Source organism: Sphaeramia orbicularis, chromosome 5, assembly GCF_902148855.1.
Source record: "Sphaeramia orbicularis chromosome 5, fSphaOr1.1, whole genome shotgun sequence".
Taxonomy (NCBI): domain Eukaryota; kingdom Metazoa; phylum Chordata; class Actinopteri; order Kurtiformes; family Apogonidae; genus Sphaeramia; species Sphaeramia orbicularis.
This window is the reverse complement of record NC_043961.1, coordinates 3,371,309-3,388,146: the sequence shown is the minus strand read 5'-3', so window position 1 is coordinate 3,388,146 and position 16,838 is coordinate 3,371,309. Positions and strand designations below refer to the sequence as shown.

At 35.6% G+C, this 16,838-nt stretch overlaps 1 protein-coding gene across 1 annotated transcript in view; it reads left to right on the top strand.

The window, feature by feature from the left end:
• The window catches only part of klhdc8a (kelch domain containing 8A), a 144,694-nt gene extending 135,059 nt beyond the window's left edge, over window positions 1-9,635 (top strand). Inside the window, exon 8 of the mRNA XM_030135506.1 lies at window positions 9,448-9,635. Within this exon, the coding sequence (XP_029991366.1) occupies window positions 9,448-9,501 (54 nt within the window). The 3' untranslated portion in view covers window positions 9,502-9,635. The remainder of the gene's footprint in view (window positions 1-9,447) is intronic.
• The last annotated feature ends 7,203 nt before the right edge of the window (window positions 9,636-16,838 follow it).

Genomic DNA, 16,838 nt, shown 5'->3' with positions numbered 1-16,838 from the left:
GTCTGTGACCCTTCTACAGTCTGTGACCCTTCAGTCTGTGACCCTTCTACAGTCTGTGACCCTTCTACAGTCTGTGACCCTTCAGTCTGTGACCCTTCTACAGTCTGTGACCCTTCTACAGTCTGTGACCCTTCAGTCTGTGACCCTTCTACAGTCTGTGACCCTTCTGTGACCCTTCTACAGTCTGTGACCCTACAGTCTGTGACCCTTCTACAGTCTGTGACCCTTCTACAGTCTGTGACCCTTCAGTCTGTGACCCTTCTACAGTCTGTGACCCTTCTGTGACCCTTCTACAGTCTGTGACCCTTCTACAGTCTGTGACCCTTCAGTCTGTGACCCTTCTACAGTCTGTGACCCTACAGTCTGTGACCCTTCTACAGTCTGTGACCCTTCTACAGTCTGTGACCCTTCAGTCTGTGACCCTTCTACAGTCTGTGACCCTTCTCTGACCCTTCAGTCTGTGACCCTTCTACAGTCTGTGACCCTTCTACAGTCTGTGACCCTTCAGTCTGTGACCCTACAGTCTGTGACCCTACAGTCTGTGACCCTTCTACAGTCTGTGACCCTTCTACAGTCTGTGACCCTTCAGTCTGTGACTCTTCTGCAGTCTGTGACCCTTCAGTCTGTGACCCTTCTACAGTCTGTGACCCTTCAGTCTGTGACCCTTCTACAGTCTGTGACCCTTCAGTCTGTGACCCTACAGTCTGTGACCCTTCAGTCTGTGACCCTTCTACAGTCTGTGACCCTTCAGTCTGTGACCCTTCAGTCTGTGACCCTTCTACAGTCTGTGACCCTTCAGTCTGTGACCCTACAGTCTGTGACCCTACAGTCTGTGACCCTTCTACAGTCTGTGACCCTTCTACAGTCTGTGACCCTTCAGTCTGTGACTCTTCTGCAGTCTGTGACCCTTCTACAGTCTGTGACCCTTCAGTCTGTGACCCTTCTACAGTCTGTGACCCTTCTACAGTCTGTGACCCTACAGTCTGTGACCCTACAGTCTGTGACCCTACAGTCTGTGACCCTTCTACAGTCTGTGACCCTTCAGTCTGTGACCCCTCTACAGTCTGTGACCCTTCTACAGTCTGTGACCCTTCTACAGTCTGTGACCCTTCAGTCTGTGACCCTTCTACAGTCTGTGACCCTACAGTCTGTGACCCTTCTGTGACCCTTCTACAGTCTGTGACCCTTCAGTCTGTGACCCTTCAGTCTGTGACCCTTCTACAGTCTGTGACCCTTCTACAGTCTGTGACCCTTCAGTCTGTGACCCTTCTACAGTCTGTGACCCTTCAGTCTGTGACCCTTCTACAGTCTGTGACCCTTCTGTGACCCTTCTACAGTCTGTGACCCTACAGTCTGTGACCCTTCTACAGTCTGTGACCCTTCTACAGTCTGTGACCCTTCAGTCTGTGACCCTTCTACAGTCTGTGACCCTTCTGTGACCCTTCTACAGTCTGTGACCCTTCAGTCTGTGACCCTTCTACAGTCTGTGACCCTACAGTCTGTGACCCTTCTACAGTCTGTGACCCTTCTACAGTCTGTGACCCTTCAGTCTGTGACCCTTCTACAGTCTGTGACCCTTCTGTGACCCTTCTACAGTCTGTGACCCTTCTACAGTCTGTGACCCTTCAGTCTGTGACCCTTCTACAGTCTGTGACCCTTCTACAGTCTGTGACCCTTCTACAGTCTGTGACCCTTCAGTCTGTGACCCTTCTACAGTCTGTGACCCTTCTGTGACCCTTCTACAGTCTGTGACCCTACAGTCTGTGACCCTTCTACAGTCTGTGACCCTTCTACAGTCTGTGACCCTTCAGTCTGTGACCCTTCTACAGTCTGTGACCCTTCTGTGACCCTTCTACAGTCTGTGACCCTTCTACAGTCTGTGACCCTTCTACAGTCTGTGACCCTTCTACAGTCTGTGACCCTTCTACAGTCTCATCGTTTCCTCATTTCTTCCTGAAAAAGTTCTCCAGTGAATTTTGTTTTTGGTTCATTTCTTTCGCTTGTGTTTCTGCTGATTCATGAAATGGCGCCTGAGTTTAGCGGTTGTGAGGCGAGGGCAGAAACGGTCACTTTTCAAAATAAAATCTCCGCAAGACTAATGGAAAAATTGCTTTAATATTAACCACAATTTTTTTTCTTTGTGGCCCAGTACCAAATGATCCACGGACTGGTACCAGTCTGGGGACCGGGGTTTGGGGACCACTGATGTAGAGGACTTCAAAACACATGTATCAAATATGATACATTTGGCGTTATAGGGTTAAGTATCATTTCTCCTGACCATGTAGTCACTCCGATGTGGACATCTCAAATGATGTTAATTTTTTGGGGACACCCTGTACTTCTAAATCAAAATGTTTCAAAAACCACCTCATGACAGCGTAAAAACTTTTTCGCAATCTTTGACAGTTTTCGTGACATTTTGGTGTTTCCATTACCAGTTTTTTATTGCAGAATTTACATTTTGCACATTTCTGAGGGTAATTTAAATCCAGCTAGTGTCTTATAATGTGTACAGAAATTACCAAAATTGGTCACTTGCCCAATAAAGGGTTAACTAATTAAACTTAACAGTATCCAACATGTATTTTACAGTGTCTCGTAGTGTAACTGAAGCAGATTTTCAGTTCTAAAGCTCTTATGTGTGAAAATACTGAGTATCGTGTTTCTCAGTCTCCACTGGAGCTGATGCTGCAGCCTTTCACTGTTAGAAAACAAGGACACAGTGTCATCCATGCAAAACACCAGAGTCCAGGTCCAGCCACTATCAGGCGGCTCCAGAGACACGGCAGCGTCAGCAGTTTCAGACCTGCAGCTCCGGCCCAGACTGCACCACCTGTCAGCAGGCGGAGGTGCAGATGTGTGGCATCAACAAGCACAACACAGGCATAAAACAGGCACAAAACAGGTACAAAACAGGCATAAAACAGGCACAAAACAGGTACAAAACAGGCATAAAACAGGTACAAAACAGGCACAACACAGGCACAAAACAGGCATAAAACAGGCATAGAACAGGCACAAAACAGACACAAAACAGGCATAAAACAGGCACAAAACAGGTACAAAACAGGCATAAAACAGGTACAAAACAGGCACAACACAGGCACAAAACAGGCATAAAACAGGCATAAAACAGGTACAAAACAGGCACAACACAGGCACAACACAGGCATAAAACAGGCACAAAACAGATACAAAACAGGCATAAAACAGGTACAAAACAGGCACAACACAGGCACAAAACAGGCATAAAACAGGTACAAAACAGGCACAACACAGGCACAAAACAGGCATAAAACAGGCATAGAACAGGTACAAAACAGGCACAAAACAGGTACAAAACAGGCATAAAACAGGTACAAAACAGGCACAACACAGGCACAAAACAGGCATAAAACAGGCATAAAACAGGTACAAAACAGGCACAACACAGGCACAAAACAGGCATAAAACAGGCATAAAACAGGTACAAAACAGGCACAAAACAGGTACAAAACAGGCATAAAACAGATACAAAACAGGCACAACACAGGCACAAAACAGGCATAAAACAGGCATAGAACAGGCACAAAACAGACACAAAACAGGCATAAAACAGGCACAAAACAGGCATAGAACAGGCACAAAACAGGCACAAAACAGGTACAACACAGGCATAAAACAGGTACAAAACAGGCACAACACAGGCACAAAACAGGCATAAAACAGGCATAGAACAGGCACAAAACAGACACAAAACAGGCATAAAACAGGCATAGAACAGGCACAAAACAGGCACAAAACAGGTACAACACAGGTACAAAACAGGCATAAAACAGGCACAAAACAGGCACAACACAGGTACAAAACAGGCACAAAACAGGCACAACACAGGTACAAAACAGGCACAACACAGGTACAAAACAGGCACAAAACAGGCATAGAACAGGCACAAAACAGACACAAAACAGGCATAAAACAGGCACAAAACAGGCACAAAACAGGCACAACACAGGCACAAAACAGGTATAAAACAGGCACAAAACAGGTACAAAAGAGGCACAAAACAGGCACAAAACAGGTACAAAACAGGGCACAACACAGGCACAAAACAGGCATAAAACAGGCACAAAACAGGCACAACACAGGTGCAAAACAGGCATAAAACAGGCACAAAACAGGCACAACACAGGTACAAAACAGGCATAAAACAGAGACAAAACAGGCATAGAACAGGCACAAAACAGGCACAACACAGGCACAAAACAGGTACAAAACAGGCACAAAACAGGTACAAAAGAGGCACAAAACAGGCACAAAACAGGTACAAAACAGGGCACAAAACAGGCACAAAACAGGCATAAAACAGGCACAAAACAGGCACAACACAGGTACAAAACAGGCATAGAACAGGCACAAAACAGGCACAAAACAGGCATAAAACAGGCACAAAACAGGCACAAAACAGGTACAACACAGGTACAAAACAGGCACAAAACAGGCACAACACAGGTACAAAACAGGCACAAAACAGGCACAAAACAGACACAAAACAGGCATAAAACAGGCACAAAACAGGCACAAAACAGGTACAACACAGGTACAAAACAGGCATAAAACAGGCACAAAACAGGCACAACACAGGTACAAAACAGGCACAACACAGGCACAACACAGGTACAAAACAGGCATAAAACAGAGACAAAACAGGCATAGAACAGGCACAAAACAGGCACAACACAGGCACAAAACAGGTACAAAAGAGGCACAAAACAGGCACAAAACAGGTACAAAACAGGGCACAAAACAGGCACAAAACAGGCATAAAACAGGCACAAAACAGGCACAACACAGGTACAAAACAGGCATAAAACAGAGACAAAACAGGCATAGAACAGGCACAAAACAGGCACAACACAGGCACAAAACAGGTACAAAAGAGGCACAAAACAGGCACAAAACAGGTACAAAACAGGGCACAAAACAGGCACAAAACAGGCATAAAACAGGCACAAAACAGGCACAACACAGGTACAAAACAGGCATAAAACAGAGACAAAACAGGCATAGAACAGGCACAAAACAGGCACAACACAGGCACAAAACAGGTACAAAACAGGCACAAAACGGGTACAAAAGAGGCACAAAACAGGCACAAAACAGGTACAAAACAGGGCACAAAATAGGCACAAAACAGGCATAAAACATGGCACAAAACAGGCACAAAACAGGTATAAAACAGGCGCAAAACAGACATAAAACAGGTACAAAACGGGCACAAAACGGCACAAAACAGGCACAAAACAGGGCACAAAACAGGCACAAAACAGGCATAAAACAGGCACAAAACAGGCACAACACAGGTACAAAACAGGCATAAAACAGAGACAAAACAGGCATAGAACAGGCACAAAACAGGCACAACACAGGCACAAAACAGGTACAAAACAGGCACAAAATGTGTACAAAAGAGGCACAAAACAGGCACAAAACAGGTACAAAACAGGGCACAAAACAGGCACAAAACAGGCATAAAACATGGCACAAAACAGGCACAAAACAGGTATAAAACAGGCGCAAAACAGACATAAAACAGGTACAAAACAGGCACAAAATGGGCACAAAACAGGCACAAAACGGCACAAAACAGGCACAAAACAGGGCACAAAACAGGCACAAAACAGGCACAAAAAAGGGCACAAAACAGGGCACAAAACTGGCACAAAACTGGCACAAAACAGGCACAACACAGGCACAAAACAGACACAAAACAGGCACAAAACAGGCACAACACAGGGCACAGTGAGTCCTGCCTTTGTGTTCCAGCCCTGGCCCACACCGTAGTGGGTGTTTCTGTGACACTGATGCTCTGAATATGATGGTTATTAAGCCTCAAAGACCTGAATATCCACCAGTGACCAAAAGCACCTACTGATTTAAAATGTTTAATACCTGTTTATCCATTAAACCTATCAATACATGTCAATAAATTGAGGTAAACACAGCTTGTCATGGTCATCAGATATGACCCATTTGGACGTTCAGAAGCTCCGTACTGAAGCATATTGACATGAGGGATGTAACGAAATGAAAATTTCATATCTCGGTTATTGCGATCAAAATGATCATGGTTATCATTATTATTGCAGTATTGTTGAAATTGTGCTCAAAATGTTCCACAAGTACTTATACACATACTGAAATAATTAAACCAAATTGTAATTTGGAAAAAAAATGAATAAATGAATAAAATAAAATAATAGGCACAATGTACTTTCTGTTGCAGAAACATTCAAATGTTAACATGTAAACATCAAACATACAAATGTGCATTAAAGATGGAACCATATGGACACTGTTTGACCATTTTCCAGATCAAGTTTGCGTTTTTAGTTTCTTTTTCATAGATAGATAGATAGATAGATGATTAGAATTTAAACGGCAATACTAACTGGAAATCAGGAATTTTACCGCGGTTTATCATCATACCGGTAATCATTGTATCCCTAATTGAAACACCGTCATCTTCTACAGCATTGATTCACCAGTCAAACCCATGGAGTTGGATCAATGACAGTGGATGGACGCACTGGGTTTATGTTCAGTTAATGAGAGATTTTACTGAAAAAGTCACTTTTTCTTCCATTTTCTCTGTTTTTCATATAATAACCCTCTACTTTAATCTGAGCTTTTATGAACATCTACATGATCAGTAAATTGCATATTGGAAAACACATGATTTACACTGAGAAAACACAAAATACAGTGGGTAGTGTTGTAATAAATGGCGATAAATCACTTTAGAAAAGTCAAATGTAGAGAAAAGACTGTTTTGGAAGTGCCATCAAAGTAGCCCTGGGTCTGTATGGGTTAATCTAAATGTCCATATTTAAGCTCATTTTTATAGAACACATCTTAGAAGGACTCACATAAATGACAGTATGATTGAATTAACGTCCACCCGTTTAGATCCTGTCACTGTTTATTGGTACGGTGTTTCTGTGCCAGGGATTATTAGGTATTAAAGTTAAGAAGTTACTGATATCTGTGCTGAAAAGTCACTTTTTCTTCAGTTTTCTGTTTCTGATTTAATAACCTTTGAATTTACTCTGAGCTTTTATCAACATCTGTGTGATCAGTGAATTAAATATCAGAAAATACATGATTTTCACTGAAAAAAGGCAAATTACAGAGGATATTATTATTATTATTATTATTATTATTATTATTATTATTATTATTATTATTATTTATTAGTGATAGTTAACAAGACAATGTGGACAGAAAAACAACAACAATGACAACATCATATTACAATGAAAAGGGTCATAAATGTAAATAGCAACTAAACAATATACTGCAGTTAAGAAGTTATTGATATCTTTGCTGAAATGTCACTTTTTCTTCAGTTTTCTGTTTCTGATTTAATAACCTTTGAATTTCCTCTGAGTTTTTGTCAACATCTACATGATCAGTGAATTAAATATCAGAAAATTCCTGATTTTTTTTTTTTTTAAAAAGGCAAAATACAGAGGATTTTTTTGTTTGTTTGTTTGTTTTTAAATTAGTGATAGTTAACAGGACAATGTGGACAGAAAAACAACACATAAACAAAGGGAAAATCAAACAAATAAACAAAAAACAACAACAACGACAGTATTCACAAACAACTACATCACATTACAATGAAAAAGATCATTAATGTAAATAGCAACTAAACAATATACTATAGTTAAGAAGTTATTGATATCTTTGCTGAAAAGTCACTTTTTCTTCAGTTTTCTGTTTCTGATTTAAAAACCTTTGAATTTACTGAGTTTATGTCAACATCTACATGATCAGTGAATTAAATTTCAGAAAATACATGATTTTCATTGATAAAAAGGCAAAATACAGAGAATAACGTTTTTATTATTATTATTATTATTATTTATTAGTGATAATTAACAAGACAGTGTGGACAGAAAAACAACAACACAAACAAAGGGAAAATCAAACAAACAAACAACAATAACAACAACAGAGTATTGACAAACAATAACATCACATCACAATGAAAAAGATCATAAATGTAAATAGCAACTAAACAATATGGTATAATTGAGAATTTATGGATAGCTTTGCTGAAAAAGTCTCTTTTTCTTCAGTTTTCTGTTTCTGATTTAATAACCTTTGAATTTACTCTGAATTTTTATCAACATCTGCATGATCAGTGAATTAAATACCAGAAAATACATGATTTTCACTGAAAAAAAGGCAAAATACAAAGGATAATGTTTTTTTATTGTTTGTTTATTAATTAGTGATAGTTAACAGGACAATGTGGACAGAAAAACAACAACACATAAACAAAGGGAAAATCAAACAAATAAACAAACTAACAAACCAAAAACAACAACGACAGAGTATTGACAAACAACATCATATTACAAGGAAAAAGATCATTAATGTAAATAGCAACTAAACAATATACTATAGTTTAGAAGTTATTGATATCTTTGCTGAAATGTCACTTTTTCTTCAGTTTTCTGTTTCTGATTTAATGACCTTTGAATTTTCTGAGTTTTTATCAACATCTACATGATCAGTATTTAAAGTTCAGAAAATACATGATTTTTGGTGAAAAAAAGCAAAATACAGAGAATATTTATTTATTTATTTTTATTATTTATTAGTGATAGTTAACAACACAATATGGACAGAAAAACAACAATGACAACATCATATTACGATGAAAAAGATCATTAATGTAAATAGCAACTAAACAATATACTATAGTTTAGAAGTTATTGATATCTTTGCTGAAATGTCACTTTTTCTTCAGTTTTCTGTTTCTGATTTAATGACCTTTGAATTTACTGAGTTTTTATCAACATCTACATGATCAGTATTTAAATTTCAGAAAATACATGATTTTTGGTGAAAAAAAAGCAAAATACAGAGAATTTTTTTTTTTTTTAGTGATAGTTAACAACACAATGTGGACAGAAAAACAACAATGACAACATCACATTACAATGAAAAGGATCATAAATGTAAATAGCAACTAAACAATATACTATAGTTTAGAAGTTATTGATATCTTTGCTGAAATGTCACTTTTCCTTCAGTTTTCTGTTTCTGATTTAATAACCTTTGAATTTCCTCTGAGTTTTTATCAACATCTACATGATCAGTGAATTAAATATCAGAAAATACATGATTTTGGGTGAAAAAAGGCATAATACAGAGAATAGTATTATAATAAATGATGATAAATCACTCAAGAACGGTTGAATATAGAGAAAAACAAAGTCCTTTGGGAACGGCCACAAAAGTAACACTGGGTTTTAATGGGTTAATGTGGAAAATGAACCTCCAAGCCTATCAGATATACCTACTGTCTTTATTTTTTCATCTCCCTGATTTAAATTCAGAGCACTTTCCAACCTTTAACTGTCCGTTGTTTCATTAAATCTCCGTCAGGTTCCCAGCTCGGCCCACGAGATCCTCTACGTCAAAGAAGAGGAGTATCTGTAGAGTGAGAAGTGACTGACAGCACCTGAATGCAGCACAACAGTGGTTCCACTTCCTCTCTTCTGTACACGTCTCCTAAATCCAACTGTGCAATATGTAGGAAGTTATAAAAAAAAAAAAAAAAGAAAAAAAAAAAGCACTGGGACAGATGGAGTCTGGCTGAAAAGCACCGTCTGATGTAATGTAACAGATAACAGTGCCCCCTGCTGGACTGGACTGACACTTCTACCCATAATGGAAGGAAACCCATGGACGCACCGTGGAGGAGCTGGCTCTTTCTTTGCTGGGGGGTTTTGGTGAGGAACACTTCTGCGTTGTATGTCGTAGTGCAGGGGTGTCAAACTCATTGTAGTTTAGGGCTCAGACCAGTAAAATAATAGCAAAATAACCTATAAATAATGACAACACCGAATTTTTGTTCTGTTTTAGTGCAAAAAAAAAGTCAAATTTACAGTGTGAACCTTCCTCTGGTGTTAGCCTTCTGTTAGCATCTGTTATGTTAGCGGGTCCGTTTAAATCAGCTGCAAAATACACAGAAAACAATTATCTGTGATGCATTTTGTCTCATCTCTTGGTTACCATGTTAGGCGTCCTCACACTGGAAAAAAATCCAAATCTTACCAAGTTTGTGTTTTTTTTTTTCTCATTTCTAGTCCAAATATCTCATCACACTTAAAATCAGACAGAATCACCTAAAGAGGAACTTTTCAGTGAGATAGAAGAACTGATTTTTAGACAATAGATCTGGAAAATCTGATTTCAACAAATCTTACCAAGATAATTTTCACTTTTTTTGCTTAATTCAAGATTTTTATTTTTTTTGTTTTTTATTCTTGCTTAATTCAAGATTTGTATTTTTTTTTTTTTTTTATTCTCACTTAATTCAAGATTTTTTTTTTTTTTTTTTTTGCTTAATTCAAGATTTTTTTTTTTTTTTTGCTTAATTCAAGATTTTTTTTTGCTTAAATGAAGATTTTTTTTTTTTTGCTTAATTCAAGATTTTTTGTTTGGCTGAATTCAAGAATGTGAAATATGCTGAGGTTAGTGGTCGGTGACGTGCATCATGGGAGAAAACAGATGCCATCTGTCGAGTCGTCTCACGCAAAATTAAATGTTGCATGACTCGACTTGTAAAATACTGCATTAATGAGAAATTAAAGAAATTCAAGATTTTTTTTGCTTAATTCAAGATTTTTTTTGCTTAATTCAAGATTTTTTTTTTTTTTTTGCTTAATTCAAGAGTTTTTTGCTTAATTCAAGACTTTTTTTGCTTAATTCAAGATTTTTTTTTTTGCTCAATTCAAGATTTTTTTTTACTTAAAGATTTTTTTTTTTTTTGGCTTAATTCAAGATTTTTTTTTTTGCTTAATTCAAGATTTTTTTTTCTTAATTCAATATTTTTTTTGCTTAATTCAAGATTTCTTTGCTGAATTCAAGATTTTTATTTATTTTTTTTCTTAATTCAAGATTTTTTTTTTTTGCTTAATTCAGGAATGTGAAATATGCTGAGGTTAGTGATCGGTGACGTGCATCATGGGAGAAAACAGATGCCATCCGTTGAGTCGTCTCATGCAAAATTAAATGTTGCATGACTCGACTTGTAAAATACTACATTAATGAGAAACATCATGTGTAGTTAATGACATAATTGAAACAGGGTCAACATTTGTACGTCATCACTGAACCAGCACCGCAACAATCTAAATCTGACCAAGTGGATTTTTCTCATTTCTAGTCCAAATATCTCATCACACTTAAAATCAGACAGAATCACCTAAAGAGGAACTTTTCAGTGAGATTTAAGAACTGATTTATAGACAATAGATCTGGAAAATCTGATTTCAACAAATCTTACCAAGATAATTTTCACTTGTTCCATTGGCAGATATTTTTGCTTAATTCAAGATATTTTTTATTTTTATTTTTTATTTTTGCTTAATTCAAATTCTTTACCAATTCTTGATAAGATTTCTTGAAATAAGATTTTCACGATAGATTTCACACTTAAAATATAGATTAGAAGGGACGTAATTTAAAAGTTTTAGTTTTAGTGTAAAGCCTGACATTTCAGGACAATATCGCAGTGAGATTTGAGGCTGTCCTTAACCAAGAAATTAAAAAAAAAGAAAAAAGGCTCAACAAAAAAAAAAAAAAAAAGAGACCCATTAAAACTTGGTTAAAAGTCGTTGCGATAATGTAAACTTTACTACAAACATTTCTACATTAAAAACGGGGTCTGCACTGTACAATCTAAGTCTTACCCAGTGGATTTTTCTCATTTCTAGTCCAAATATCTCATCACACTTAAAATCAGACAGAATCACCTCAAGAGGAACTTTTCGGTGAAATATAAGAACTGATTTATAGACAACAGATCTGGAAAATCTGATTTCAACAAATCTTACCAAGATAATTTTTACTTGTTCCATTGGCAGATTTTTTTGCTTAATTCAAGCAAAAATATCTTGTATTATTTATTTATTTTTTTTTTTTTTTACTTGTTTTTAGAGGGGCATTTTTTCCAGCGTATCCATGAAAATATTGGTTCTAATATTTCTGTTGTGAGCCTCTGGGTTGTTTTTTTTTTTTGTTTTTTTTTTGTCAGTCTTCCCCTGGATGTGCACTCTGTAAGTCACCAGCTCTGTACTGAGCTGACCTCATATGTGCGGACACGCCTGTCTTTGCTTGTTTTTGTTTTTGTGCAGGTTTACTGGATAACAAGGCAAAATGAGAATCCCCAACAGCGGACATGATTTTTCAGAGGAGCTGGTGTCAGTGTGACGGCTGACAGTGCACTTATGGTTTCAGTTTGGCCTCTAATTATTGCTTTTTAATCTTATTTTTCTTCTCTTTTCTCTTATTTTTATAATCTTATTTTTCTTTTAACTTCCTCAGACTCAGCTATGGGTTTTCTGTTCACATTTGAGAACAAGAGTTTCACAACTTTATACAAAAAAAAAAAAAAGAAAACTAAATATACTTTTTTCTTTTGTTCAGACACGGTATAGTTTTTAGATGTTACCTGCTTGACAGTTTCATCTGTGACTCCAGTCTTCCTCAGAGGCTTATATTATTCAGATAAATTAAAGAAATTACTTAAATGACATGATTATCTTCTTCAGTATATACGCTTCTGAGGAAGACTGGAGTCACAGTCCAAACTGTCAAGCAGGCAACATCTACAAACTACACCTTGTCTGAACAAAAGAAAATAGTGTATTTACATAAACAGAAGACAAAATGAACGTCTTTAGCCTTAGAAAAGAAAACTGTCCACCACAAAGGACATTTCAATAAAAATTTTTAGAAACTGCATCTGAAAAAAACTGTTGCATCATGTTTCCAGTATAGGCACTTATTTAATAAAAAACAACAAAAGCTGGTCCTTTGCTGACATTTCCTGGGTCTCAGGAGGTTAAGTCACTTTTATTCTCCAGCTTTCAACTCCACGTGAGTTGTGTGGTCTTGTCTTTTTTTTTCTTTTTTTTTTTTATTACTTTTAACTAACTATACTTTTAAGCTAACTAACTATGTAGCTGGGATAGGCTCCAAGCGACCCCCGTGACCCTAGTGAGGATAAAGCAGGTTCAGAAAATGAATGAATGCATGAAAATAAATTACTTTTAACTATTTGATTTGATTTGATTGTTTTATTTAGAGCATTGTAGTAGTTTTATGTACTTATTTATTGTTTTTCGTGTGTTTCTTTGAATTGTTTTATTGTTTTTATAATGTGCAGCCCTTTGGAAAAATTCTTCTTGTTTAAATGGGTTTTATAAATAAAGTGGATTGAACTGGATTTTTATAACCGGGTCAAAACTGACCCTAACAACACAAAGGTCATAATTTCAACCAGAGCATTTCATAATTTAGTGAAAAAACTTTTTTTTTTCCTTGTATGTTTTTGTTGAAATAGAGGTTCATGGCAAAGTCAAAAAGCCTTGATGCAATAAACTAATTTTCTGTGGTTCTTTTACGCATTTAAAACCTAAAATGGGTCGGTGCCGATCCTAGCACAAGAGGAAGGTTAAAATGCAATTATGAGAATGTGAATAACCTGAAAAATAATCATGAACAACCTGAAAAATAAGTGAATTTCAATAATATTATGCCTCACTTTATCATTTATGTATGTATATGATAACATACAGATCTACAAAAGCACAAAACATTTAGTACCAGGCGTCTGGAACTGAAGAATATTAATTAATTAACTTTGTGGTCAAAACAATTATTCAAGACTCAGTGCGACCCTGGACTGTTAATGTACTTTACAAATTCATCCCACGGCCGAACTGGAGCCTTCAGCCGAACATGTTTGACACCCCTACTGTAGCACATACGAGGAGGAGGAACTCTTTTGTAGCCTTTATGTCTAGTAACGTAGACAGAAAACACACACAGAGGACGTCTTTTCTAACATTTACGCATTCTGTGTTCGTTGGATTCATTGTTGATTTGTTCACATACGATCTGGTTTAGTTTGATTCTGTGACGGGAAGTTTTATACGTCTGTCCAAAAAAAAGGTTCTAAAAGTTGAAGATGAAGTTTGTGCAGAAGAGGATTAGGGCCACTGGAAAAAAAATAAAATAAAAATTAAGGTCTTATATATTTTTTTATTATTGTTATTATAAGAAAAAAGTGACTTTTTTTCTCAGAATTCAAACTTTTTTCTAAGAATTCTGACTTTTTCTCAGACTTCTATTTTTTCCTCAGAATTCTAACTTTTTTCTCAGAATTCCGACTATTTTTTCCTCAGAATTCTAACTTTTTTCTCAGAACCCTGACGTTAATCTCAGAATTCTAACTTTTTTCTCAGAATTCTGACTTTTTCCTCAGAATTCTGACAATTTTTTCTCTGAATTTTGACTTTTTTTTCCCTCAGAATCCTGACTTTAATCTCAGAATTCTGATTTTTTTTTTCTCAGAATTCTGACTTTTTTCTCAGAATTCAGACTTTTTCTCAAAATGCTGACTTTAAATTTAGAATTATGACATTTTCTCAGAATTCTGACTATTTTTTCCGCAGAATTCTAACTTTTTTTCTCAGAATTCTGGCTTTTTCTCAGAATTCTGACTTTTTCTCATAAAAAAAAATAAAATTAAAAATAAAATTATGTTTATGTTTATGTTTACGCATTTGGCAGACGCTTTTTTCCAAAGCGACTTACAGAGGAAAACCAATTAAATCACTCAATCAATCAAATTTTATTTATATAGCGCCAGATCACAAAAAAAGTTATCTCTTGACATTTTATATATAGAGTTGGTCAAAACCAGACTCTAAGTCAATTTACCCAAACCCAACAGAACCCAACAAAAAAAATTAAAATAATAATAATAATAATAATAATAATAATAATGATAATAATAATAATAATAATAATAATAATAATAATATTGGACCTTAACTTACATTTTTTTCTAGTGGCCTTCATCCTCTTCCGTAAGTTTGACTGCTTAAATAACTACTGTGTAAAAAAAAAAAAAAAAAAAAAAAAGCACTAAAGCAGATAACATGATTTTAACCTCCATATTTTGTAGTGAAATGTGTCATGGTGATTGCAGTTATGATGCTTTTCTATCATTATTCAGTGCAAACGTGCGATCCTCCAGTGTTTATTATTGCATTAATGAAAAGAACCTGCTTTCATCGACTTTATGATGTTCGTTCATTACCAGACTGCTGTTGTAGGCAAAAAAAACAAGACTCTTTTCTATTTTATTCCTGCAGCAATACAACTTTTTCAGTGTCGTGCATCACGTGCTGTGTGGTATGAAGACCATTACACTCAGGTTGTGATGTTTCATGTGTTTCTGTGACTGTATTGTGTTTAAACCGGTTCTAGTCTGGTTTCTTTATGTAACAGACAAAAAAATAATAATAATGTTTGTGTCGGATATCTGATGCATCTTCTGCAGATATTATTATTTCATCCTTTAAATCAATTTCTCTTGCGTCCACTCGTGTGTTGTGATACTGAGGATATGAGTCATATTCTATGAAATAAATGGAATGTGTAGTTTTTATTGTATGTGTTGTCCACTAGATGGCAGCAAACACACACGAAGCAGTGGAGAGGATTTCACTGAAACATCTCAGAGTTTCAGTTTGTGTTGAGGAAAATGACATCTTTTACTTAGGATTTTTTTTTTTTTTTTCTCTCTCATTTTTTGGTCATTTTTGCCCTTTGTAAGTAAAACTATGTCTGGTCATTAAAAAAAATGTGTTTCAATTCAATTCAATTCAATTCACACAAACAAAAGTAAAAAAGTGTTGTGCAAGAATCCCAACTGAAAAAAATAGCCCAAAAATTAAAAATATCCTTAACTTTTTGTTTGTAGTGTATATAATAGTCATAAAAATAAGAATTTTTTACATGTTATAAATAAAAGGAAGAATTCAGGCTCCCACCTCAGAGACAAACAAGAAGAAACAACACAATTTAATATAAAATAAACTGTATAAAAGTAATATTTAAGTACATTTAACATAAATTAAAGCAGACTGTATTCGTTTAAACTTTATTTTATTCATTTATTGTATCATGTAGTTTGGTTTTTGGTTTAATTTCATGAGTTTTTAGTCATTTTAACTGAGGATTTCACAAGTTTTTATTTTCAGGTTTGTTTTGGGTCCTATGAAGAAGGTGAAGATGATTCATAGAAGCTGAAAAGGTTGGATGAAAATTTAATTGTATATCATGGAATATCATTTTACCAAACTGTTATTTGTCAGAGAACTTCTGTTGTACAATTTACAAACCATTAGCGTTAACACTGAGAGAAATGAAACTGATTTTACCTGTAGTTTAGTTTTTCTTTAGGTCGCGGTTAAATTGTTCATTGTAGTTTTATTTTAGTGTTGCATTTTGCAAAATAATTACATTTACAGAAATAGAAAACATGACTTAAAACAAAAGAAAAACACAAATTGTCATGTTTTCTATTTCACTTTATTCATTTATTTTACATTGTTTTTAGTTTGTTTTTTGTTTTTTTAAATATAACAACTCCAGTATTAGACCACCAAAAAAAATTCAATATAATGAAACTAAATTTAAACCTAAAAAGACCATTTTCAATCGTTGGAAGAATTTTGGTCCTTTTTAATAACAATTATTACCAAAAAAAAAAAAAAAACATGAGTAAGAGGAGCTAAATATTTGTATTATTGCATTTCTAATTCTTATTTCTTCACTATATGTTCTACAGCCACTAAAGAAAAATAAACTTGACACATAAGCTCATAATTAAAATTTTTGTCATTCTGGAAAATATCTGAATATTTGTAATTATGAGTGAAGTTGAGTCTAGTTTTCGAAAACTGTCATTGGAA